The sequence below is a fragment of the Pithys albifrons genome, chromosome 6, assembly GCF_047495875.1.
Source record: "Pithys albifrons albifrons isolate INPA30051 chromosome 6, PitAlb_v1, whole genome shotgun sequence".
In the NCBI taxonomy this organism is placed as follows: domain Eukaryota; kingdom Metazoa; phylum Chordata; class Aves; order Passeriformes; family Thamnophilidae; genus Pithys; species Pithys albifrons.
In genome coordinates, this window is record NC_092463.1 from 25319676 (window position 1) to 25346189 (window position 26514).

Below are 26514 nucleotides of genomic sequence, written 5' to 3' on the forward strand. Positions count from 1 at the left end.
ATTAGTTACTGTGTGTCCACTTCAGAACACATTAGTATATAGAACAGCAAGGAAGGAGATAAAATCTTCCACTTCAGATGTTATAACTTGTTTAACTTTGCAGTGATACAATCGTTCTCTTGCCCCAGGGTATAAGCAGGTGAGCATTTCTACACCTTATGGCTAGATCTTGCAAATATCATCATTCAACTTACAGTGAAATTTTGACCAACTTAAGAGCCATAAATTAATAACATGGTATGCTCTAATGCTTATTCCTGCAAGTCATTATTTGAGATTTAAAGGATTTACATGAATTAACTGAGTTGCTGCCTACTATACTTGTTAAACATTATATGGTCGTACAAACTTGATAGGCTATGCCAAAAATATAACTCAAAAATCAATGAAAGATCTCCTACAATGTGCAGAGAAAAACACAAGCAAATTCTTATTTTTTGAAATATCAATACAAAAAATGCATTTGAATTTTAAAATTATTCTACAAAACCCATTTAAGTGAGTAATAATGGCACTATAATAAATTCTTTGTAGCTTGGTAAATTATACCATAATTTGTGCACACACTAAATGCTGACCAAATTCATTAAAAGCAATAATCACAAATTGCTTGGGGTTTCTATTCACTATTAACAGGCTTTAAATAAATGCCTATGAGATTTAGGAACAAAAGTTGTTTTTGAAACTTCTCTCCAAGGTTTTAATAAACTTAATGAAAAGGGGAAACTTGAAAAACCTCTAGAAACCCGAGTATTTTTCACTTGTGAATGCTGAAACAGTGAAAACATACACAGTTCTGCAGCTGCAAAGGCTGTTTAGTCATAACTAACTAGTCCTCTTTATTTCCAATGAACATAGTATTCACACTACATTTATTATTTACCTCTGCAGCCCACATCCCTCATCACAGACATTCAGCCTTCAGATTCACAATTTTCTGCTGTGTTCATGCCAATTCTCCTGCCTTTAACCTGCTGGCAGATCTGTATCCCCTCTCACACAGGAGGTCAGGATGAAATGAGAGCTGTAACCCAACATCACTCCATGAAACAACCTAACTCCTTCACTGGACCACACAGAGCTTTACCTTAGGGACTAAAACCCACTGATCCATGCAAATGTTCAGTGCAGCCCACCTAAATTAATGAGAATGGGTATTTCACTCATTCTATGTACTACTACAGAACATAAGGAATTAAAACATACATATATTGGGGCTGAAGAAGAAAACTGTCTTTTAGAATTACAGATTTTATTATTTAAACATCTATGTTGATTAAATTAGGTATGTGCAGACAATCCAGGAAGAAACAACCATTTACGTAAACTAGTTCGTCCTTGTGTTTTAAGTGATCATATCGCTTAAATACCACAGATTTCAGCGTGAAAATCAACTATCAGCAAGTTTTTCTTTCCCTTAGAAGAAACTAGTACAAAATTCAGGCTATAAGAAAGGGGCTTTTATTTCAAAGAGATGGTTGGTGAGCAGTAAAGCAGAAATGTGGGCTTTGATTCATTGATGTATTCACATTTTTCCAACAAATACCTATTTGATAAGGCCACTTCCTCACTCAGTCAGACAGTACAGAAAATTGCCCCTATGAGTCACTCATTCATATTATAATCAATCACTTTACCTGTAATAAACACGCAATGTCTGGATTTCTGCTTCTAGTTTTTTGCACTGTTGAAAAGCAGCCTCTTTTTCTTGTTGCAAAGCTATCAATTCTGCCTGTGAAATGATAAACATTTATTTATTTGAAGAACAATCTGATAAACAATTTATTCAAAATATCCATATTACTTTGAAAATAACAATCTGTGCATTCATTTCAGCCATAAAATGTTACATTGTTATGTAACACTGACAAGTGTAACCCCAGTCAGCATCTGCATACCACTCAGTCACTTGCTCACTTCCCCTTCCCCTCCATCTATGGCATAGTAAGGAGAATCAGGAAAGAAAATCAAACTTGTTGACTGAGATAAGAACAGTTTAATAACTGAAACAAAGTAAAAGATAATACTAATAATGGTAGTAATACTAATAATGGTAGTAATACTAATAATTGTAATAAAAAGGAGACGGACAGAGGGAGATAAATCCCAAGAAAGACAAGGGATGCACAATACAACTGATCACCACCTGCTGACCACTGCCAAGCCTGTTCCCTATTCCTTCCCTGGTAACTGCCCCATTTTATATACTGGGCATGGTGTTCTACAGTACATAATGTCCCTTTGTCCAGTTCAGTCAGTTGTCCTGACCATGCTTCCTCTCAGCCTTTTTGTACCTCCACACAGGCAGAACATGAGACACTGAAAAGCCCTTGATGGGGTAAACACCACTTAGCAACATCTAAAACATCAGTGACTTATCAATATTATTCTTGTACTGAAGGCAAACCAGTGCACTGTACAAGCCACCAGAAAGAAATGAGCACTATGCCAGTCAAAAACAGGACACACTGCCTATTAAATTCTTATGAGAAATTCTTTCTTGTTCTAGCAGTGGAATTGCTTCTAGTTTATTTTCCATAGCAGAATTATGTTTAGAATGGCTTCCCTCACATATCTGGCAATTTTTTTGAATGGCTAAGCTTAGAACTTTTCAGTTCAGCCAAGTGGTTATCAGTAAATGTATTTCATATTGAGATATGTATATATAGACATACACATATATATATACACACATACATGTGTGTGTGTGTGTATCTCTCTCTCTCTCTATATATATATATGTTCCTGTAGTGCAAAACTGCTCACCAACACATAGTGAGTGAAGCAAGGCACTCAATCAGTGCATGACTCTTGGTTTGCACATGGCTTCCTGGCTGCTAAGTGCAGTTGCTATGGTGGGAGCCCCTGGCTGATGTAAGCAGCAGAAGAGCTGCTGGATAACCAGGAGCCTGAGCAGTGGCAGCCAATGACCCAGCAGGGACTGCAGACGGCACTGACAGCACATGCTGGGATCTGGGTGCACTCTCACCCAGGATCTGATTCACAGTGGAGCAGGGAAGTCCCTGAGCAATTGCTGTCATCTCCCATCTGTGAAGCCTACTGGATGTTCCCCCTCCCATAGTTGATTCACACTGAACTGCAAAGGGAGTGTGACTCATGACCATTATGGAAATTGCAGCATGTGGCTTGTAAGTCAGGAGGTAGCCAGCCCTGACAGGCCTTACCGTTAAAAAGGAGGTAAGAGAAATGAAGCTATAGCTTAATCACCATTAATTTTAAAATTTTCAATTTCAATAGCACTGCAGGCTTTCTTGAGAGCCCAGGTATCATATTAATTATCTTTAAATCACTGGATGATTTATTGTTGTAGCAACAAGTAAGACTGGGCTTGGCATAGCAATTCCTTGATACATGATCCTGAGCATTGGGCTGTTTTCCAATGTTTTTAATTCACAGTTTAAGTTATTAATTGTACAAATTGTAGAGCCCTTAACCAAGAGGCACATGTGTGAGAAATGCTGACTGTGGATTCTGCCAACTCCTCAGGACAGCATTACGGAAAAGTTTCTTGGTAAATTAAAGACCTGTTACATGAGCTACAAACCCATGAACGGAAATGCACACAGTTCAGCCTCTAACTCTGCCAACTCACTGTACAATCATGAACGACTCTGCTGTGCCTCAAAATCTCTCTTCTAAAACAGGGCTCCCACTTGCTTCTGTTTCCTGTTTGTCTCTTAAGACTGTAAGTCTTCAAGGCAGGTGTTCTACTGTTTACTGTCAACTCCCAGTCATCTATGGGTAATTTATTCTGCTGGTCGATTAATCATGTCCTGGATACATGGCTGGTTCCTGGCAAATTTTATTGAACACTGCATTGCACAAATGCAGCTACACAAGCAGTCTCTGAACCGTGCTGCTCGGTGGGTCATGTTGCAGCCAGAGTTTTGCATTGCCTGGGTACAGGACCCATTGCAGTAATTGTTCCTGTAACAGACATTCATTACATTTTAACAGGAAGTTTCCCGGAGAATAAATACAAACTTTCTTACTATATGGGGGGGGGGGGGGTCCTTCAGCTTTAAAAGCAAAAAGCGTTAATGTTTAACCTCTGAGTGACAGTGGTTTTGAGATCCTGATACTGAAAACAATGTACTAGATGCTGGCAAGCCCTAACTCCTGTCAGCAAGAGGTTAAAATCCTCTGCAGGTGAGCCTCTTGCCCAATGCTGCTTGTTGCCTTGCAAGCAGAACTCACAGAACATAAGATCTTGGCCAAACCAAGCTATTTTCTGTAATTATACTGTTCTGTAGGTGAAACAACATTCTTAAAAATTGGAAAACACGCTTGAATCAAAGTAGGTGGTTTGTTCTAGAGGCCAATAATTAACATCCTTGCCAATTTTCAGTGTACTGTGAAGTGTGATTGAAATGGTAGACTGGAAGGAAATGTTTGCAGCTGACACACCTACTCATGGAGAGATTAACGGCTAGTCTCTTTGGAGAACCATCATAAAAAATACACCTAATGTTCCACTTGCCTTTCAGGACAAAAGTCAGTAGCACTAGAGTCTGAAGACTCTTATTTATGTCAGTTTTTTAGCAGAGAAAACTGCACTGATTCCACTGGGTTTGAACTAGTAAAAATAACAGCAGAATCATGTGCGTTGGATATAAAAAAACATTCTAAGAGCTACAAAAACTGAAGGGAAGAAAAATATTTGTTAACCTCCTTAGTACCATGTAGTGAGTTGATACTAAGAGCTGCAAGAGACCAGCAAAAATTCAGCACAACAGTGTTTTTGCACAGCATGCAGCCACGTGACAAAATGACCCATTGTTCACAGGCCTGAAGAGTGGTAAACACAAATAAGTGACTCAAATATCTTCCGAAAAGAGAGGTGTCTTTCTTCACTAGAAGGAAAGCAAAACAGTGCCCAGCACAAAGTTAAATTGCTAACTAAAATAATGTTGTCTCCACTACTATAAAGCATTTGGAAGATTACTCGAATGTGTATTGAAATCCATCCACAGTGCACATGGCAAAAATCCTGCATGAGCTCATCTCTAGTAATAACAATAGCTGCTTGGGAACTTTTTAGCAAAATGTTGTTCCTCTGGAAAAAGTCAAGCTGTGGGAATCAAAAATTTTCACAGAAATTGAATAATTTTGATTAATTTTTTGGAATATAAAGAAGAAGCAACTCGAAGAAAAAGAATTACACTCAGATTCCTCTGGAAGAGGTTTCCCCTAGAAGGGTCACTTTGGAGATGAGGTTGGTCACCCTTTGGAATAGCTGCCACCTTCAGTGAAATTCCTGTTTAACCCTGAAAGGGTATTCTGATCACTTTGATATGGTCTCTTTCTCAGGATTTTGTTTTGCCCACAAGTTCCCTCACTTTCAAATTTATGTTCATGTGATCCTTTCCCCTTCTCTGTCCCCCATTTTACTTTCCTGCAAAAAAGAATTCTTGTTTCTTTACTCTCCCATTTTGCATTTTAGCGGTTATTGGGCAAAAAGTTAAATTTTTCAATTAAATCTAAAAATCTAATTGCTACTATCAAACTATCAAACTTAAAATCTCAACTAAAGAAAATTTCAATACTGATTCTTTTGCTGTTGTCTTTGTTTCAAAATATTTTGAACAACTATGCTATGTGTTTTTTTAACACAAAGTCTGGAAAAACAGAAGACTTAAGCAAAGGAAAATAGAGAGTAAAACTAGTTTTTACCTTTTACTAATTCCTCTATGGCAAACATGATCACTCCCGATTTTAACTTAAATTGAAAGAGGGAAGAACACACAGCATCCTATGCTGTCAGGTTCCCTTTGGAACCTTATCTTCGGATGAGAGATGGCTTTTATAACGCTTTCTAATATTCAACAGAAGAAAAAAAAACATCCAATGAACTTGACTAACAAAGCTCATAGCTTTATTTTTTTTACTGTTTTATTTTCTCACGCCTTTATAGACAGCATATATATTCCCACCTATACATATTTATAGCAAGAGTGTATTTTTATTTCCTTAAATAGGCTAAACAAGCAAGCTTTTTTGTTACCTCTCAGTAAGCAGGCTCTTCATTCTCCTAATCAGTTTAAATACATCCCTCAGCAGTACTCTGTAGCAGTAGGTCCTAATACCAGAGAATCATCTTACCTGGTACCTTTTTGCACCCTTTTTTCTCACTGTAACCCTCTGGTACCTGCCTGTTCTCCTGCACACTGGTACTACCTGTCTGACAGTGGAAACTCTTACTCATCCTGAAAAGATAATACCTTACTCTTGGCAGCACTGAATTCTACCCCACTTTTAATTTTTCAGTACTGGAGGCCATTCCAACCTTTCTACAAGACAGCTTGAACTTACTTTGTATTAATAATATCTCCACATCTTATTAGTAACATCTCCCAGCTCTGCATCATCAAGCAATTTTCTTGGTACACTGCTGATCTTCATGCCAGAGCTTCTCAATGACAACATTAAAGAAAACTGTTTCAGTAGCAATTGGTAAGAAATTGGAGAGAAATTCCACTAGTGAAATCCTTGGACCTTAACGTTTCTTCTATTAAAGCTGTTTGCTGTTGCCTTCCTGCTAACTAGTTCCTTATTGCCTTTGACTAATCCCTCATCTCCTTCATGGGTACATGACATTTTGCAGACAGACAGGAACTAAACGTGCCCATCCTTTCAAACAAGAGCCTCTAGGTGAACCCGGTTAACAGCAAGCAGCATTTCCCACATCAGCCTGTGCCTGCTTGTAAAATAACAATATATGCATTCCCCACTATAATTAATAATTTTCCTTTCCATGTGGCAAAACATATAAGCTTACATGTCAGTTTAGATTTAAAAAGTTTTCTTGTCTAAATAATGAGTTATCATACCAAAGAATTCTTGCATGATCTTACTTGGGCGAAAACTGTACTTCAATCCACTGTTGATGGATCCATGCTTTAAAAACATTTTCCTTCCAAATTTACTCTGAGGCCTCACAATAAAGACTAACTGGTCTACAGAGGTCAAAATTACATTTTTTGCCCTTCTAAATATAGATGCTGCCCATGCTAATTCCTGTCATGTTACACTGTGCACAGACTCAGAGGATTTGTTAAAGAACTTTACTATCATTCCTGCATTTTCAGGTACAAAATGTTTCTGAACTGGGGGGGATTATCCCAATCTGAGAACAAGAATCTATTGAACAGCTGTAATGTACTCCATTTTTGTATATTCACTTTTCTTAGTACTTGTCCTCATAGCTGGCATCATCATTGCCTGATGCTGAGAGAAAAAAACCAAAATCACACATTTTCAGACCTAATCCAGATTATCCTTGATCTCCATGTCATTCTCAGATCAGTGGCACATTTCCTCTTTCCTTGTTCTCATTTCAGTCATTACACTATTGTTGGTTTTAATTTTCTTTCCAAGGGCAAATTTAGCTTAACCTCAGGCAATTTTCGTTTGTCTCTGTATCTCCTGTTTTCTAAGATACAACTTTCCTGCTTAATAACTATGCTTCTAGTGGATAGTTATTTGTATTTTATTCATATGGAGATTATAATTGATCCAATTATAATTGACACCCTTTCCACACAGTGCATTTTATCTTGGCTTGGCTGAGATACCTGTTAATGCACAAGTTTTCTTTAATCGTAGTACTTGCTACCTACCAAAAACTTGCTTTCTACTGATACAGGATATTCCTATGGACTAGAAAAAGCCTGGGTGAGAAGTCTGAGGAGTCTCAAAATTCATTTCTACAATGTATGGACCCAGCCATTTACACTTGGTAGAGCTGTAATGGGGAAATGGGGAAAAATGGCAATAAAATGCCTTGCTGCTCTTTTGGTCCTAGTTATTTGGAGTTTGAAATTGTATCAATCCACAAACAGACAACTGAGAATTGTTCCCATTTCTTGTGGGCAGCAGTATGTCTCTGTTGATATTAGCAGGCTAGTTGGACAGTAAGAGGTCAGGCATCTTCTCAGGGCAGGAGGATACTCAGAGGGCAAACAAAGGTTTCTTTCATCCTGAATTAGAATGAACAAGCAAAAAAAAATCTGGAAAAGACGCTTTAAACAACTGAAAAAATCTTTTTGTTTTTCAGTACTTTTTAACACTTTTACATTTTACACTTCATCAGTAAGAGAAATGCATACTGCATGATAAAGCAGGTCATGTTGTGACACATTATGACATCCAGCTTCTAACCATTCTGTTATTTTTATATGAGTTGCTGCTACTTAGGGCAGATTACAACAGCTCATCTTATTTTCTGTATCAAAGTGTCAACATATCAAACGGTTCCACCAACAACAGATGTAGGTGACACTTTCATCTAGAAAAGAATATAAGCACTTGTCTCATGATGGCTAACACAAGGGGACTCAAAATGTCTAGCACTCCACTAACACACTAAGTGATCTCCCTTTTTAAAAAAAAAATCTCAGTGCTAACATGTCAAACCATTTCATTACAATACAAACAGGGGACATGTTGACCTAGAAAATTAGATAAATGTTTCAACAGACATTTAAGTATCAGCTGCCCTTGATGATTTTAAAAATGAAAAATTAAAATTAGAACTTACTATAATAGATATTATAAAAATATCGACACATCATGAAATACATAACTAACAATAATAGGTCCAAATTTAAAATGTAAAAATTAAATGTTGAATTTTTGAAGTTTGAAATGCAGGTTTCAAAACTCACCAAATAAAACTTCTAGGTGATAAACTTGGAGTTGGAAAAGTTTGTGATACTAACTGAAATTACTAAGAATATATGAAAAGTTTTTTCTCTATACACAATTGTTAATAGAAGTAGTTTTACTAAATCAAGCTTAACTTTGAGTAAATCAAGCAACTGTGGTACCAATCCCTGCTGGATCTCCAGTGCTGTGGAGGATCAGCACTGCTAGAAAAAATACACTGAGAGTTGTTTGTATGTGAGAATTTCAGGGTAACAATGACAGTGGTGGGAAATCTAACAGCCTTTAAATTACAGCCCTCCCCAACACTCCGCCACAACCACACCCAGGTTGACATTCTCTCTGGGCACAAAGGAAAGGGATCTCAACAGCAAACATGACCTTTATGAGTTTGCATCAGGATGAAACAATTAGCCATAATAAGATTTTACTCCACAATCTAATATTATTGTTGGTCAGAATAAATATCAGTTAATGAAACTTTCTTTTTTTAATAAAAACTATTGTTTCACCAGAACAATAATGCATTGTGAAGATACAGTGGTTTAGAAGGAAATATTTCTGAGGAACGCCAGACAGGATTTCTGACAGAAGAACTCCCCAGCCACGTGATTAGCTTCTGAAGGCAGAAACCTAATGTTGAGTCCTGGCCTCTTGCATTAACTCACTATGGACATCTGATGGACTCCAACCAGTGAGAATACTTCCCTGCTCTAAAGTCATGTGCAGTTTTCACATACATGATGTATATGCATCAACACTGGCATTTTAACCTGTATAGATGCATAATTTTCAGTTGCTTTATAAAGAATTTCTTAATGTTTTCTCTTACTGGAATCAAAAAATTTAACCCTGTAATCTTCCTTTTATTCCAAAATGGAATTGTCATTTTCAAGAAGTGCTGTGCTTCAAGTCTACCTAATGTCACCTTCCTCAACCTAGCCTTTACGCTATCCCCAATTTCATATTTTTAAGAAATTTTTCAGAAGACTTGCAACAGATGTCATGATCTGACATCCAGACTCATCTTCATCACATCAAACTCACCAGTGAAAATACATTATCATATCACATGAATATTGTTTGTATTGGTCGTTCATTTCTAAGAGGTCCTATTGTGACTGAGATGGCAGCAACAGGTCACCACAAATATTACACAGATTGTGCAGTCAGAAACAAAAATATATCACTAAATAGTTTTTTAATGCTCTGACAAAGAAAATGGAAGGATCCAATAGCACCTTTGCCCAGACTAGGTACATATCTGTTTGATTTCTTTACAGTAAGAACAAACGATATCAACTAATAATTGAACCATTATGCCTTAGGTGTGAAAGGCTCATTCTTGGGCTACATGGTCACATCACACTGGGAAGCTCACTCTACCAGCCATAGTTAACAAGCAGTTCTCTCTTTTTTGGTCACATCTAATGATGTGCCCAAATGAGTTAATATTACAGGTAGATTTGCCCAGAGAACTTGTGGGTGCTCCATCCCTCAAGGTGTTCAGGGTTAGGCTGATGGAGTTCTGAGAAACCTGGTCTACTGAAGGGTGTCCCTGACCATGGCAGGGGAGTTGGAGCTAGATGATCTCTAAGGTCCCTTTCAACCTATGATTCATTCATTATCGCGTTATGCGATAAAATCTCTATATGAAATGTTTCTGATATTTTTCAGTGAGAACTAAGAATTTGCTAATCTAATCTTAGACATGATGTTGAGACAAAGTATCTTCATCATCTGCAGTATTATTCTGTAACATCCTATACTTCCTCCAAGAAGTATAGGGGTATACTGCAATCGCAGGAAAAATTAGCTATTCAAAGGACAATCCAAGGCATATGATGAGAGTGGGAGACTAAAACATGAAACCATTTTATTGTAAAGAATGATTCAAGGAGTAAGGATGATTAACTTGGAATTCTGCCCCTCTGAGGTTTAAGCAAAACTGTAGCTGACTTCCCAGGGTCAAGATTTCATTTATGGTTTCCATTTGTTTGCATACATAGCTAAAAACCCCAGAGATGCCAACATACATACCTACTATGTGCATATGGATAACTACCTAATGATACTGCAAATCTTATTTCAGGTAAGATATAACCCTAGTGACAACCAAAAGACTCCTGAAAACTTTCAAGGATGACAGCTCCAAAATACACACTCACAGCCGGGGACTGAGCTTTGCACATAAATAATGCCATTTGCAGAGATGCTGACCTTTTAGTAGGAGGGATTTTTTAAAGAAAACACACTGGGGACGCTTTAAAAGAGCAAGTAGTTAGGTTTCCATATACAGATAGATAGATACTTGTCTCATTACTAAAACACGATGCACACTGTGAAAAGAAAACAAAAAGAAAACAATCAAGAAGACTTTGTTTAAATGGAGAAACAGAAAGTCATTCACAGCAGGTTTTTTTGCATAGTAGCCATGGCTTTAAAATGTATATGAAAATAAGACACATAAGTTCATTTTTTTACTTCTCAGATTAAAGAGTGTTTACATCTGTGAACTTGTGGAAAGGGAAAATTTCTTCATGTTCTGTAATTCAGGTTTGGCCTTGGTGCATCACACACATTTTCTGATCTAAAAATTAGTTGGGAAAATGCAATTTCAAATAAATAACAGAAAAACATCAGCAATACAGAGAAACTTGTCTTATTTGAAGGGAAAATATAGTACATAGTGTTGGGCATAGTGTGACCATGTCCCCCTACACAGCTCCATGAGTAACTGGACTAGAAAACAAATACATCCCTTCAGAGGCATATCAGATCATCAAATACAAGCTTGAAACAAAAGACAGAAAATGTCTTTGATTTACTTTAACAACAAGCATGTTTCCCTCAGCTCTGAGAGACCTGATTTGCTCCACAGTGTGAAAATGATTGCACTACAGAAGAAAACTTACTAGCAATCTTCTTAGGGGAAATCAAGAAGGAAATTACCATGTAGGCTGGAGCAAGCTGAAGAAGCTTTCAGGTGGTTTCTGAGTTCTACGGGTAGGTTACTCTGGGAAACCTTCAAATGTCAGCACTCATGATAAACCCGTTGTCCACAAAAATTACTTTGGTCACTTACAATTTCAAATTCATTTCTGTCACAAACAGCAAATCATCATCACAGGATCCACAAGGTAGTGTTGTAATGTTGTCTCAGAAGCTCTGTGGTAACAAAGACCCTATTCAATAAAAACAACTTTCCCCTTAGTCCCAAAAGTGTCCTATCCAGTTTGGGCTGGAACTGAACTGGCAGAAGAACACAAGAAGTTCGTGTTACAGCCAGAGATGTTTTATCTGTGCTGCAGCCAAAACTGCATGTGCTCTCAGGGCTCTCTGTCTGGCACACTTTTGAGGCTCCACAAACAGACCCCAAATCGACCACAGCCCCCACCTCTCTACAGCTAAAAGTAATCAACCGGAAACCATGTTCCAACCTTGAGATGTACTGGCATGATCTTCCATTCACCCCTAAAAGGAAGGGCTGCTAACACCAGACTATCAAAGGAGAATAGGCCCTACTACACAAGAGCACCATCTGTGAGAGTGGGTTAAAACCATGTCAGGGAGCTTTCTAAAAAGATGCATAGACAGTTGCATGTCACTGTGCAAGTCTATGTCCTGATTCTATTGTACTTACTAGTGTAGGTACAGGTAACTGGTCTTGTCAACTAATAATGGCTTAATAAACCTGATCAAGATTGATAAATCTGACTTTGTCTTGCTCACAGTAGGCTGGTGAGGGCACTCTTAACTGTTCAACGGGTGTCACCCAGAGCTCCATTCCAAGGAAGCAGGAATAAATCTTCCTCAGGTAAATATTTCCAATCTTTCTTCATCACTCAACCTCTACTGTAGACTCCACATTATACTGAAGTCCTTGGCTTTGATCAGCTGTTGAATATGCCCTTTCATTGCTGTTTGGACTTGGTTGCCCTTGTCACCCCTGATTTCAGTGTGACATCAGTCCAACTGAAACACTTAGTCCAACTGACATACTCTGCAATATTTCAAAGGCTTTTTTCCTTAAGAAAATATGTACATTGAAGTCATTCATGCTTTGTAAAAAGAGTAGGAAAAAAGTATGCAAGACAATTACTTGAGAAAAATAGCAGTTAATAAATTATGTTTCAAGGCTTAAAACAGGTAAGAGACAACACTCTCCAAATTACAAACTTTCATGCAAAGAGACAGAATGGCATTACCTCTTGACAGACAGTACTACTGCAGAAGGCAGCAGTGTCTAATCCCATTATTGGAATTAAACTAAAAATCTTTTATAAAAGCTGTGAGTCTCTGGAAGATTATAAAATTCAGTTGGCCCAGTTATTTCAGTGGGACTGCTTCAGTCCCTTATTTTCCAGGACCTCAAAGGAAAGGTGGGGAAGAGATTGAAAGGTAATATTTATTACTTCATCTTGTGGTCTTCACCTTATGGAAAATGAATTACTAGCAGGTATATGTACACATCTGATATTATCTTACACAAAGAAACACAGAATCAAAGTGCTGAGTTCAAAAGAAATTGTTACATTTAAGAAAAGAAAAACAATGAATACACGAATACTTGAATATTATCAGGAAAATTAGAAATAAGAAAGAATCCATGATTATATGCCCCACAATGCCATGTCCAGGCCATGACTATCAAGACATTCTCAAACCAACTTTGAATCTCACAAGCCTGTTAGTACTTTCCATTTGATATCTGAAATTCTCATCAGACAATGTGGCAACACAATTAGGTTTTTTTCTCCACCTGGATTAATGTTGCACCTAGCACTTCTGGGAAAAAGATCGAGCTGAATGCCTGCTCCTGAGGCTGGCTCCAGGCTTCACGACCTTGAGCCACTAGTGCAACTGAAGTGACTATGGATTTCTCAGACACCGAGAGCAAGTTACCATCATGTCTCCTGTGATGTGAGAATACCCAACAGATAATTTAAAACAGTTTTAATCTCAATTTTGCAATGCTTCATGTGTAAAAGGGATCATTCATACTGAGTATGAATAGCTGAATTTGAACAGAAGAACTCCACAAATCTTGCTTTCTCCTCAGTCTTACTGCAATGTTTTCCACTCAAGTAGAACTCAGAGAACTTTAAAATTAAAGTAAGAAAAGCATATAGAAGCATTCATGAGAACATACATTTAAGTCTTTATAGGAACCATCTATCTGATGGAAATAGTACAGGAGAACATACAATAGAGGGCACCTTCCTATCGAATCAGTAGGGGGTGGATGCATCCATGGATTGTTACAGATGTTATAGTGTTGGATGAGATCTGTTGATATAGGTGAGTTACCTTCACTCAGGACTCAAAAGTATGTTCTGATACTAAAGCTTCTGGTCCTTTCTGCTAAAAATCTATTTATTAAATTTTTTTGAGGCAATTATATTACCCTCTACTGCGTATCTGTTCAATTAGCTTCTACTAGATCTTTGCATAGGGCAAAAGCATTCTTTTTAGTTCCTACCTATGGTTTGGTGTTTAGTTGCCTAAATTTCTGTTGTGACTCACTCAGACTCAACTCCATTTCAACTGGAAAAAAGGTAATTGCTGCATATGTGATAATTCTTGCAGAAGAAGGGAAGTGAGTGAGAGGAGTGATACCTTACCCAAGGTCATTTTCTTAAAAATCATAGCTAGTGAAATGAAGTAACATAATCAATGAAAAGATAAACATTTTTGTCAACTATCAAATGCTCCAGCAATTTTCTATGGTGTAATGTAATACAGAAGGTGTATTTCTTTCTTCTTATTTGTGCAAGACAAAAGAAACCATTTTGATCAACAAAGATTGCTGTGTACAGAAGAATCTTCCTTATAAAACCAGACAGTAAACACTTCTCTACGTCCCTATTTTATTGTTCGAATTTTAGCCAATGCTTTTGCTTTCATTTGTTCAAAGCATATCTTATACTTTTTTACTGCACCTATTGTACATTTCTCCATTTGAACACCTGTCGAACTAAACTTGTCTTGCCAGGGTATTTTAATTATGCAATCTACTCTGTCAAGCACTTGGGCAGAATTTCCTATATACCTTTCAACATATCCAGCAGACAATTCAGAACTCAGTGTACAGAAATATTTGCCAACTGAAATGTTAGTGAGACAAGTTTAATCAAGTGATCTTGCCTAACTTTTACCAAAGAATCACAATTTTCATCATCAGTTTATAACTTCAAAATCCCACTTTAAATGCTATTTCTTAGAAATTTTTATTGACTCAGTCATTCACACAGTCTGTAATACATGCCTGACTTGCATAATACTTCAGCCAATAGTTCCATTAATGCTTGAATACTTTCTTTTCAGGGGTAACACAATGAATGCCAAAATTGTCTCCAGCTTTTAAGAAAATTTGGTTTTGCAGGGAAAGTCCTGATCCATTGAAGCCAACAGAAGTTCACTGTTGACTTCAATGGGATTAACATTTCCCTGTATTTGTATACATGCATTCTCCCTATTTAGTGATGAGTATTCCAATTACATATGTTATACCTATGAATAAGTCTAATTAAGAGAAACGTCTTTGAATTTGTTTGCTGACTGATACTATAAATGTAAATATTTAGACAAGCATTGTGCAGAAACTTTTCCAATTCTGTTATAATAAAGTCGTGAGATATTTGTGCAGTGCAAGGTGCTACTTGGCATTTTGTTTTAAACTGACCAACATAACGTGGATTCCTTCAGAGGAAGGAAAAAATACCATCTGTGCAACAAATTTTGCAAAGCATCTGAAGAACATTAAAAAAGTCTTCAAATAACTACCACTTTCAGAATGATGACACTTTTTTGGGGGAAGGGGTGCAGGGCTATTAAACTCATACACAAACAGGGAAACCCATTTCTTTTGGAGGTTGCTAGATTGGCAGCACTATTGCGTAAGCATACTGCTGTGGATTGTGGCTGTTGTATGAAACTCCACAAAATGCTTTTGATCCATTTTAGCTTGCAACTTAGCAAAGAAATGTTGCAATAAGAAACACCAACAAAGATCTGAAAAACTTAAGCTCTGGATTACCATATTGTGTTGTCCTGCTATTCAATGTGTCAGACAAAGGCAGTGGTGTTCAAAGTAGAAAAAGAAAAAAGAAACTGGTCACAGAAAGTGCAGAGAACAAAGTAAATAATATTCCTCCACATCCCTACTCTTTCATAGATTTGTTGTTAAAAGAGTTGCAGCAATTAGGCTTTTGTTAATTACCAGCTGTTGAAACAGATGTGTTGACTGTCCTTATTAGCCAACAGCTGGGACAGGAGAACAATTGATGCTCTCTAAAATCAACAGCCAGCTGCTTTGCAGTAATTATCTCCTATGGATAATACAGGTAATAAAGGCAGCAGTTATGAGTTTCAATAACCAAGGTTTTGTTACAGAATATCATTGGAATTTATGGCTGCTTTTAGAAAATGAGTAGAACAGTAAGTTGCTATGTTTGTGTTCTATCTACATTGTGTCAAGGTCATGCAATATGCAAATAATAGGGGAAACATGATCAGGAGAAAGGCCCCATGACTTTTCTATTTTTTAACCCTCTCACTTTATTTTTTATGTCTTGTTGATCTTTAGGAAATGCTTTCTCTTTCAGGTGACTATAATTAGATTCATTCATAGTTCACTCAATTTCCCATATACCTCTCCTTGCATTCAATGTAGCCATAAATGTTTCGGAATGTGCAGATGGCTATTCCTACTTGTTGGGAAATTTTATTATACAATATGTAATAAAGAAATTATTAAAAGGGGGGCCATCTTCCTAGAGAGTTAGATTCTAGTCTCAGGCACATAATCAGTTTTAAGGAAATTCACTTCACATCTTGGAATTAAGTTTCTCTAGCACTAAAATGGGGGAACTGTGTTTATCTTGATCAATCACTTTATGATTGATGACTTTAACGTACTATTTAAATGCAAAGTAATGCTTGCATAATGTAACAGTAGAAAACCCCACATGCTTTTCTAGTATTGATATATGTCAAAGGTTATAAAATTAATAATTCTTTAAGAAGCACAGGCATGGGAGCCAAAAGCATAAGTCCTAATATCTAAATGGATATAATATCTAAATGGAATATACCAACATAGGTAGTCACATAGTTTGTATTTACTTTTGCTCCTGCTTTGATTTATATTTTCTCATTTCCATATCCTATTAAATGCATTAAAAGAAAAGCAAAGCAGAGATTTTAAAGCATTTCTATGAGCTGTTCAGTTCATCTCAAGCCAACAAAAGATTTGTCTACAAGAATCTACAATCATGTCTATTCACTAATTAGTCTGCACTTAAAGACACTGCCTTTCTGAAAGCAAGGATTAAGGCTGGTTGAATACTCTTCCTTTCATAGACCTCCCTTATGTCTCTGTTGGGTCATCATAAGCAGCTTGTTCTCTGAGCTTTAAGTAAGGAAGCTTGACAATCGGTTCTGGGCTCATCAGTAGGCACTGGGTCAATTAACAGGAGCTACCAACATTTTATGGCACATGTGAAGAAATCAATTTGCCAAAGAGTTTCAGCAATAGGGATGGGTAAAAATACATCATACTCCATGGTATGTTTTAAGAAAGATAAACTACAGGATGCATTATTTTTTATTTTGAAATAAAACAAAACAATGCACTTCTCTGTTCCCACTTCAGATCCAAGAGAGAAAAACATGTCATTATAGCAAGAAAATTGACATGTATCCTTATACACACATCCTCCCATCTATTAACAGGAATCCACTACACACTATGAAAGAAATAGAGTACCTTAACCTAGTTGTCTGTTTTCTACTTTTGGAAGAATGCTAGAAATGATAAGGAAAGGAGAAGAAATGGTTTTAAGCAATAGTTTTTCATTTGCTTTTCATTCTCTCCTTATTTCTCCAGCTGCTTCTTTCTACCCTCACATTGCTTTCAGACCCTTACAGTGGGTTTTCCCCTGGAAGGCAAAACTTGGCTCTTTGCCTTTTGTTTGTCATTCATGAATGAGTTAGCGGGGGGTATTGGGGAGAGGGGGAAAATAGTTTAGTTTTGGTCTCACTCTGCTTTGGTATATCAGTGGAAAGTTAGCACGTAGACTGTGCCAATGAGGAGAAATGGGCAGCACAGGGCTACTCTGCCTTAGGGAGAGAACTGAAGGAAGTTTCTATCCAATGTAGATAGATGCTAACTAAATCAGGATAGAATTAGGAAATTCTTCAGAGACAGTGTTCTGCATGGATTTCCATGGTAGAAACTACCCCAAAGCAAGCAGAAACCTGAAGCCTTGAAGAATAAAAACAATGATGAATGTTGTTTCACCTTGGCTAAAACATACTGTAGGAAACTTTCAAACTGCATGTATGCAGCAAGGGCTTCTGCTGCCTAAATCGTGTCGTTCAGGCCTGTAAACTGGTCACAATTGGAACTGTGTCTCCACAGGATTAACTACCAGCCCCTACTCTTAAGAGCAGAAAAACACCCGAGGGCGTGTACTGTGTGGCCACTGGCATGCTGACAGGGAGCTGAAAGCACCTGGACTTTGGTCCCATGTCTTGCAACAGTCACAGGCTGGTAACACAGTGCTTTGACAGACTCACCACCTAACTAAAGCAACACTTCAAAGCAAAAAAACAGATCTAAGAAGATCTGAATTAACAAATGAATCGAACTCACTGTCTACCGAGCCCCCTTGTGAAGATCCCCCCTGCACCAGGGCCGCAGGAAATTTGTTCCAGTGAACTTAATCCAATATATTTCAATGTCTTGGTACCTACCTGGCTAACAAAACCTACCATATATAACCTGGAGCCAAAGCACAATGCATTTTCTTTGTAATTATTTTTTTAAATAAAACATCTAGAGACAGCACAGTTTTCAAGAATGTAAAGTTGAAGACTGCTGCCCAAATCAAATCTTTTATGATGTCTCACAAAATCTTTGTAAATGTGACAATCAAGTCCTCGAGAAAATTCACCTGGTAACAGCTGCATTGAAACAAAGTTACTGCAGTAACAAGTAACGTCACAGTGTTAATAATTGACACTGAAAGAATGAAATGGTGAGCAAGGGATAAAGAAGACAAAGCAAAGATTTCAGTATAAACTTCTGCTGGTAAGTAATCAATCAAAATTAAGATTGAAAGAGTTGCTATGAAAGTTATATTGAAAACTGAAGCAAGTTTGATGTCTTGGACTGCTGAATGGGGCTTGTAAAATTCCATTTTCTGCAGCCTGATTTGCAAAATTTGACAAACAAATCCCCTGCTGATTTGAATCTACTTTCATTCAATTCCCCTGAGAAACTAAAGCAAATGCAAGAACAGTGGCTTCTCATGTTTGCTATATGCAGGAAAAGAGTCATGCAATTCCTGGTTCTGCAGGTTAAGGCACGAATTAGCAATGCAGTGGTAATGAATAAGTTTCCTGATTTACATAATCTAACAAAAGACCACTCCCCTTGGAGGGAGAAACTACATCCTCAAGAAAGAAGAAACTGTTTTGGATGACTAAATTATCAACAGCCTTGGGTGAAATGGACTGCTGTGTTAGTATCCACCACTACTACTGCTAGAGGTCAAAGCAGCAGGAAGAACTGTTGAGACTACAAGCTGAAGTCAAATATTAAGAAATCAAGACTTTTCCCCTCAAATTCCATTTTTTCTATATTCCATAATGAAGCCCATAATGACCAAATGTGGATTTTTGTATTAAAAGTGATAAACCATCACAGTTTCATTTATACCAATATTGCTTTGCTCTTTGGTCCAGAATCTTGGCAGCTGGTAAAATTCAACTGTTCTCTCTATAAAATATATCCTAAGTTTAAGTGAAGTATCAGAGTTAACAAAATAAATAACCCATTCACTAAAATGAAATAGTTTGAAACAGTGGACTCATAAAATAAAGGAATTCGCAAGTTCAGATCCAAAAGATACTATTTTTCAGTGTAGTTGGGGGACTCTCAGTTCATGATCTGTGAAGATACACTGAAGTCCCACCATTTCTCAAAGATGGAAATCCAGTTGTGCTGCACCTCTTGAGGGAAAAGAAGGTGCTAATTCATACCAGCTCTTAGGGACATATCAAGATGCCATCAATAGGACATGGGGGTTTTTTTTTGAAATATCAATTAAAATCTTCTAGCAAAGAGTTAGTGGTAACTTACGAAATGTAATCAATTAAAGATGAACTGCAACTGCCAAAATTACATCACAGGAATATTTGCAGTTCACCAGACTTAATTACTCAGAGTCCAAAGCTGTTTCCACTGATGTCAACATAAGTTGCCACAGTAAGTTCAGTAGGCGTGAGGGGTTTCTTGCCGGTCTAGTCACTAATAAGTTGTTACTGTTCGCAAAAATTAATAAACTCTTTCTTTCCTACAAAGATTAATTAATTTTTCAGGCTTCAAGAAAATAATACTTCTACTGTCAAAGAAGCATTATTTAATACTCAGACTGTCTGTTGAGGCCTCACAGTGTGACACAAATTTAAAATACAACATATTATAAAACTTAGCTTTCTTTTTAATTTACTTCACTGTGGTATTCTGCAAAATTCTGAGAACTTTATCCAGCATCTAGACTGTACATAGCCTTCCACAAAAGTCTTAGTTTTAACATCAACCATATTGCAGTTAGACTGTCACTTTCTCTGAAAACAAGCCCTTTTATATAAAACAAAATTCATCCCTGTCTTAGATAAACTGCTAGGTCAGAGTCTGTAATCAGCAATGGCTTTTCAACTCCAGGTAACAACTCCTATGACAGGGCTACCAGGTATCGTCTTCGCTTGTCCTATTCCCTTAAAAAAATCTTTATTTTACAGATATATTGTTCTTAAGGATTTTTGTAACCCTCCTTATATTATATTTTGGAGAACTATGGTCATAATTGCTTTCTAGTAGCTATAAATACCATCATCATTATAGTAATTATAGCATTTAGGTTGAAATATTTGTTGCTACAAACACTGAAACTAACTGCTGGTATCTACAATGAACTTCGCAACTAAGTAAAAGCCCACAGGAAGTAAATATTGATTGAAAAATTCAAAGTATACTTGATAATAGAAGTATCTTGCTACTTCATTATTACTTCACTGAATCTAATTATTATTATAACAAAATGAAATTTTCTAAAAGTTTGTAAAAAATACAATAATTTAAACTAACCATTCTCATCTTTCCTCCAGTGTAATTTTGCAGTTATTATGCCACAGGAAGAAAATCAGTGATACTTCAAAAGAACAAAGATTACATCAAGAATACTGATTAGAAAAATCTCCTATGCTGACATGCACTTTAGGAATTTAATTTTATGAAGAAAATTTTGTTAAGAAGGTAAGTAATGGCTTAGTATTTTTACTGACTAGAAATGGAAGGACAATGCCAGAGAGTCTGTCTTGAGGTTAGCCTAATCTCCTAAACATGTATCTAAAAAAGTAGACATCATTAGCAACTGATGGAAGGAAAAAAAAACCACATCTCTCGATTTCCAGGGAACACATCTTTACCCTGTTTCATTAAAGAGAATAAAGGACAGAATTCATACAACCTCTCACTGTCAATGCCTTACCAAGCTTCTAACAGAAACCCAGCTAATACCACACATTGAGCAGTTCTTGGCTCATTTGAAGTGGAAGGAGTCCTTCTTCACCAACCAGAGTTACCTCCGTATCACTGCTGTGCCTAGAACATACTTTTACAGAGATGATCTGGAGGACAGGACTATCAGCTCTCATCAGTGATAGAGCAAATTAAGACCTGATCCAAATTCAGCTCAGTTCAAGGGTAATGTTAACACACCTGAGGCTTGAATTAGGATTTATTTTGAAGTATTGTAAGTAGAGGATATACACAGTATGATGTACAGCTAGATCTTAATACTGTATATATAGGTGCATAAGGCCACAAACACCTAGACACTTCTGTGAGTGTACCTTTCAACACAGACCTATGTATATAATGGTATACACAAACACTACACACAGTGAAACCATGCCATTTATCTGCCCTATCTTCAGCCACCTGAAGTTTAAGTGAACCAGGCACTTCCAAAGAACATTTCACTATCTTCTGAACTTATCTTTAGAAAAGACAAACTGCTCTTTGGTGATATATCCCCCTCTTTGTATTGACTACAAATGGAGCCCTGACCAGGGGCAGCTAAAGCTAGGTGAGTGAATCCCTTCCTTTACAGGGCATTAATGAGGTAATGAAATACTAGGAAATGCCAGAGGTAGGGTTACCAGGGAACACACATCATGATGCTACTTTTAACTGCATGATCATTTTATTCCAGACATCTTTCCAATTGTTGCACGGCGTGGACCTATACCTGGGAATGAATCATCCCTACTCAGTGAAAAAGTTGTTGCCTGTTTATTCCCATTTCTTTTGTTGCAGCCATTGGCATGAAACTGCACTAAGACAGCAAATATGCTTCATATTTAATGTAGCTGAATGCTGCTCAGCTGTCCTGGAATGTATCTGTCCTTTGGCCACGGCACCTCAGCATGAATTAACTGACAGTTTTCAAAGGGATTGATAGTATGTTACCCATTTTCTGACTGTGTAAAATAAATCCCTTGCGTCTAATCTGCCGAAGTATCCTGCACTCACAGCTGCAACTGGAGTCAATGGGAGATAGAGCATAAATGCTATATAATGCCTCCACAACAGACCTCAGATGAAATTATCCAAGGTTTCAACCACATTGAAAAGAATTAAGATCAAAATTAAAATGTAAGTGGCTATCCATAGTTACCACAAGCGAGAAAGTTTATTTCCAGCATTTTCTGCCTGTCATCTATGACTGAAAAAACAGGCTGATTTCAATCCTTGAAACAGCACATCAGTGAAAGAAGGGACTGTATGAACAGGACAGCCTACACCACACAAGTAGGAGGCTAATCTTCTCAGTTGGAAACTAGCTGGAGCAGCCAGGATATTAAACCAGCAACACAAGGGGAGATTATTTGGAAGGCAAATGAGGTACATGCTCAAATTCAGCACCTAACAAGCAAATTGAACCAATGTGTCAAAGAATATAATCAAAAGAATCTTTTCAATTGTTTATGTACTGATCCTAGGAATCTGAGTAAGCAGCAAGAGGAAACTCTCATTGATGGGAATAAATTTTATATAACCAATACTACTAAAATGAGGACAACTGGCATGTTAAAATCTCTGATTAAGAGGAAGGATAAGAGAGACAGAATGGGAACAGGATGCCTTAACACCACCCCTCACTCCCCCCACCATTATTCCTTTTAGAGTGATCAGTAACACAGGAGCACAGCTCTTGAACACGTAGAGGTCAATATGCTAACTAAAATAACTTAAGAAAGACTTGCTGGTCAGCTAACTAGGGCACAGAACAAGTTTTTCTTCAGCACTTATTTATAATCTTTGGAGAAGAAAAAAAAATTGTTATAGGGGACCAGTTTAAGACACGTATTCTGGGACTCTGTGGACAACTATAAACTAAAAGTATACACTTTCAAAAACCATATATTATTTATGAGCATGGAGTAAACAATTTCATTATAACACATGAGATATTAATTACTGTACCGGAAATGGAAAAATACTTGGAGATAAGTGATAATAAACGAATTGATTTCCACATGGGAAGACACAAAAAGAATATTTCAGTTTATTAAAAGTCAAGGAGGAGTAAGTTTTACATTTAGAAATTCAGACAATTTTTTGGTTTAGATGTTGCAGGGTTGCTAAAATACCTGGACATTCCCAGACTGGAAGAGCACTGATAATGTGTCAATATTAAAAAAAAAGAAGACTAGTGGTATTAAAACTGGGCCATATAAGTGAAAACACTGGATTCAATTAATACAGATTTTAATGAAAGACTATAATTATTACTAGTCAACATGTTTTTGGTAGAACAGGTCTTTCACACAACCTGATTTCCTTCATGGATGAGTTTAGAAGAGGACAGAGGACATTGTATTTAGGCTTTCACTTGGCAGACATAACAAATTGATTAAAAAAAATCACAATGAAAATACTTAAGTGGGTTTTGAATGGGTTGAAAGTTAAAAAACACCCCTCTCTCCCCCCCAAGTTCCAGGAGGCAATTGTCACTAGGTAGCACTAGAATACTATCAGGGTTGAGCAGGTATCAGTACGAGCATACTCTTACCCAGCGTATCCTTCAATTACTTGCAACCAGGTAGATACAGCTAGTAATGTTCATGAACAACAAAGTAAGTAAATAATGATGACAAAACAATGTTCTGGGTCACTTGGTGGGGTATGCAAATTAATAAAGCCAAATGCAAAACTCTCAGTCTGAGAAGAGTGAACACAGGCTACACTTACAGAAAGAGCAACTATATTCTGAAAACACTGACTGTGATAAAGATCTGAGACTTCAGTACAAGATGACATTATAATGCAGTGAAAAAAGTGGGACAATGCAACTTTTTCTGGTGTATACACAATAAAGAAGTATCTCCATGAAGCAACTAAGGTGATTTTACTTTATGTATGACACTGAGAGAAAAGGATATCAAAATGCATATGTTTTTGTGCCCACATCTGAAAACAAAAGGATGTTAAAAACCCAGAGAAGATGCAGAAAAGAGCCATACCGGTAATGCAGGCACTAGAGAAACAGGCATGTAGTGAAAGAGCTTATTCTGTTCAGATTATAAAAACCCCTGAGGACCTGTGCTAATTTTGAACAAGTACCAAGAACGGAACAGTTTTATGTTGCTACTGATTCTCATTGTCCCTCGATAAATGACAGAAAATACAGGATGTGAAGGGATTTTTTAATCTAGTTGAATTAGGGCAACTTGAATCACTAGAACAAATGATCAAAGGAAAATGGTGGTCTCTCCACCTCTTGGAATTTTTAAATCAGACCTACAAACCTTTCTGGAAAGCATGTTTAAAAAAACTCATAAATTTCTGGGCTCAGTACATGGACAAGTGGTGAAATCAATGATCTGTGATATTCAGAAGACCAACTAAATTGCATAAAAATATCTTCTGGAATTGACCTTAAATGTCAGGAATTTATGAATGATAAATATTCTAAAATGTAAATCTTGTAGGTCTCAAACAGGTATGCAAAATTTGTAGGTACTTTTGATCTTAATTGTTTCATGCCTTGGTTTCCCCATGAAGCATGAAGAAAATACTTCTGCAAGAATATATTAAATAATTGTTAAACCTTTGGTTCCTATAACACGGAATACTACAGAAAATCCCCATGATGGTTGCTCAAAATTCTGATTTCAGGAAAAAGTTTGAACAGTATCCAGTAAACAAGGGATTGGCACACATAATGAACAAAGATAAAATAATATATTGATTGGCTGTTCTCTGGATACTGTGTGGAGCAGGAATGCTGTGAAATAAAGCACACATGATCCTGTAATGAAAAATGTTAACATACTGTTTCAAGGGAAAGGGGAGTAAATGAAGACGCTTGCTTCAGAAATGCCAGAACTGAGGTTAACTCTTGATTAACTGGCTACTTCAGTATAGCATTTTGCTTGTATTGCAAGTAACACCGTAAAATTTCACAATTACACAATACTCATAATTATTGTCTAAATAACCTGCCTTCCTGAAAGGAAGGAAAATGTTCTGATGAATAACTTTGCTGAAAGCAAGGCCATTTGCTTGCCCTATCATGCTCTCCTTAAATCCTCTGCAATTTGTCACCTTTGAATGCAATACTTCTCCAGAGGCTACCAATGAGCTTTTCATATTTTGCTCATGTCATCCATTTTCCCTTTGATTAGTAGAGACCTGAAGTAATTCTTTCTGCTTCATGGAACAACTAAAGCCAACACACAGGAAAATATCAGTATCTTAGGTATAGCTCTTAGCATGGGACAAAGGTCTTTGGGGATGTTCAGACTCTTGGTGGCCCAGTGAAGTGTCTGAGACAGATGAGGAAGAAAAAAACATCCAGGCTGAAAAAAGGAAGGGTAAATTAGGAAAATAATGAAGAGTGGGAATGGGAAATAAAGGAAAGCTATGTGATGTTGAACAGGTATGGTGTAAGATGTGAGACGAGAGCAGTAATAATTTGTATGAAAACATAGAAGAGAAGAATGCAGAGCTCATGTGCTTTTCAGAGGTAGGGAAAAAGATGGAAAGAGCAGAATGTAATATGAGAATAAAAATAAAATTAAATATTTTTTCACATCCCCTTTTCTTTTGTGTGACAAAATTTCTGTGATTTATTTTTATATTTGGCTTTTTTTAACCTTTCTGTTTTGAAGTACTTGCTTAAACAATGTGTATCTAAAAAGGTTTTAGTATTCAAGTATCAAATGAATTATTCTTCTAAAGTAAAATAAACAAAATTATTATAAGTTTTGAAAATAAGACTCACTTTACTGACTGTGTTAAAGTTTTTATAATTTTTAAAAAATATTTTTAACATACTTTTCCAAGTCATAAATGCCACTGAATGAATGTTTGACCACAACCAGAATTAGTTTAAAACTATGAAAGGTGGGTTTGGTGCCAGTATCTTTTCAACATCAAGTTAAATCAAGTCCCATCTCCTTTAATGTGCACTGCTTCCCCCCAAAACTGCCAGGGATCAGTTGGTGGTCATGACATTACAAGCTAATGAAAGCTGTAGACTTTAATTTGCTAAGTTAAAACTCTTCAAGGCTTAATGTCATCACTTTAAATGTAGCATAAAAAGAGTAATGGAGAGAAATGATTGAAGCTCTTCACTATGGCTGTACTACCCTTGATGGATTTAAAATTTGCAGTTCTGATACTGGATGCAGTATTTTGATATTTAAAACAAAAAAAAGAAGAAAAATGTTTATATTGACATTAAAATA

The 26514-nt window shown here is 36.8% G+C and overlaps 1 protein-coding gene and 1 long non-coding RNA gene across 8 annotated transcripts in view; one reads left to right on the forward strand and one right to left on the reverse strand.

The window, feature by feature from the left end:
* MIPOL1 (mirror-image polydactyly 1) overlaps positions 1 to 26514 on the reverse strand; it is a 184082-nt gene that overhangs the window by 51182 nt on the left and 106386 nt on the right. For all 7 annotated transcript variants that reach the window (XR_011698027.1, XM_071557903.1, XM_071557896.1 and 4 more), the window contains one exon: positions 1638 to 1732. Coding sequence is in view for 6 of the 7 variants with exons in the window: in XM_071557903.1 (XP_071414004.1) it covers positions 1638 to 1732 (95 nt within the window). In the remaining variant the exon portion in view is untranslated. The remainder of the gene's footprint in view (positions 1 to 1637; positions 1733 to 26514) is intronic.
* Positions 18706 to 26059, forward strand: LOC139673648 (uncharacterized). Its single transcript, XR_011698167.1, has 3 exons — positions 18706 to 18781; positions 20863 to 21010; positions 21972 to 26059. It is a non-coding gene; the product is annotated as an uncharacterized lncRNA (long non-coding RNA).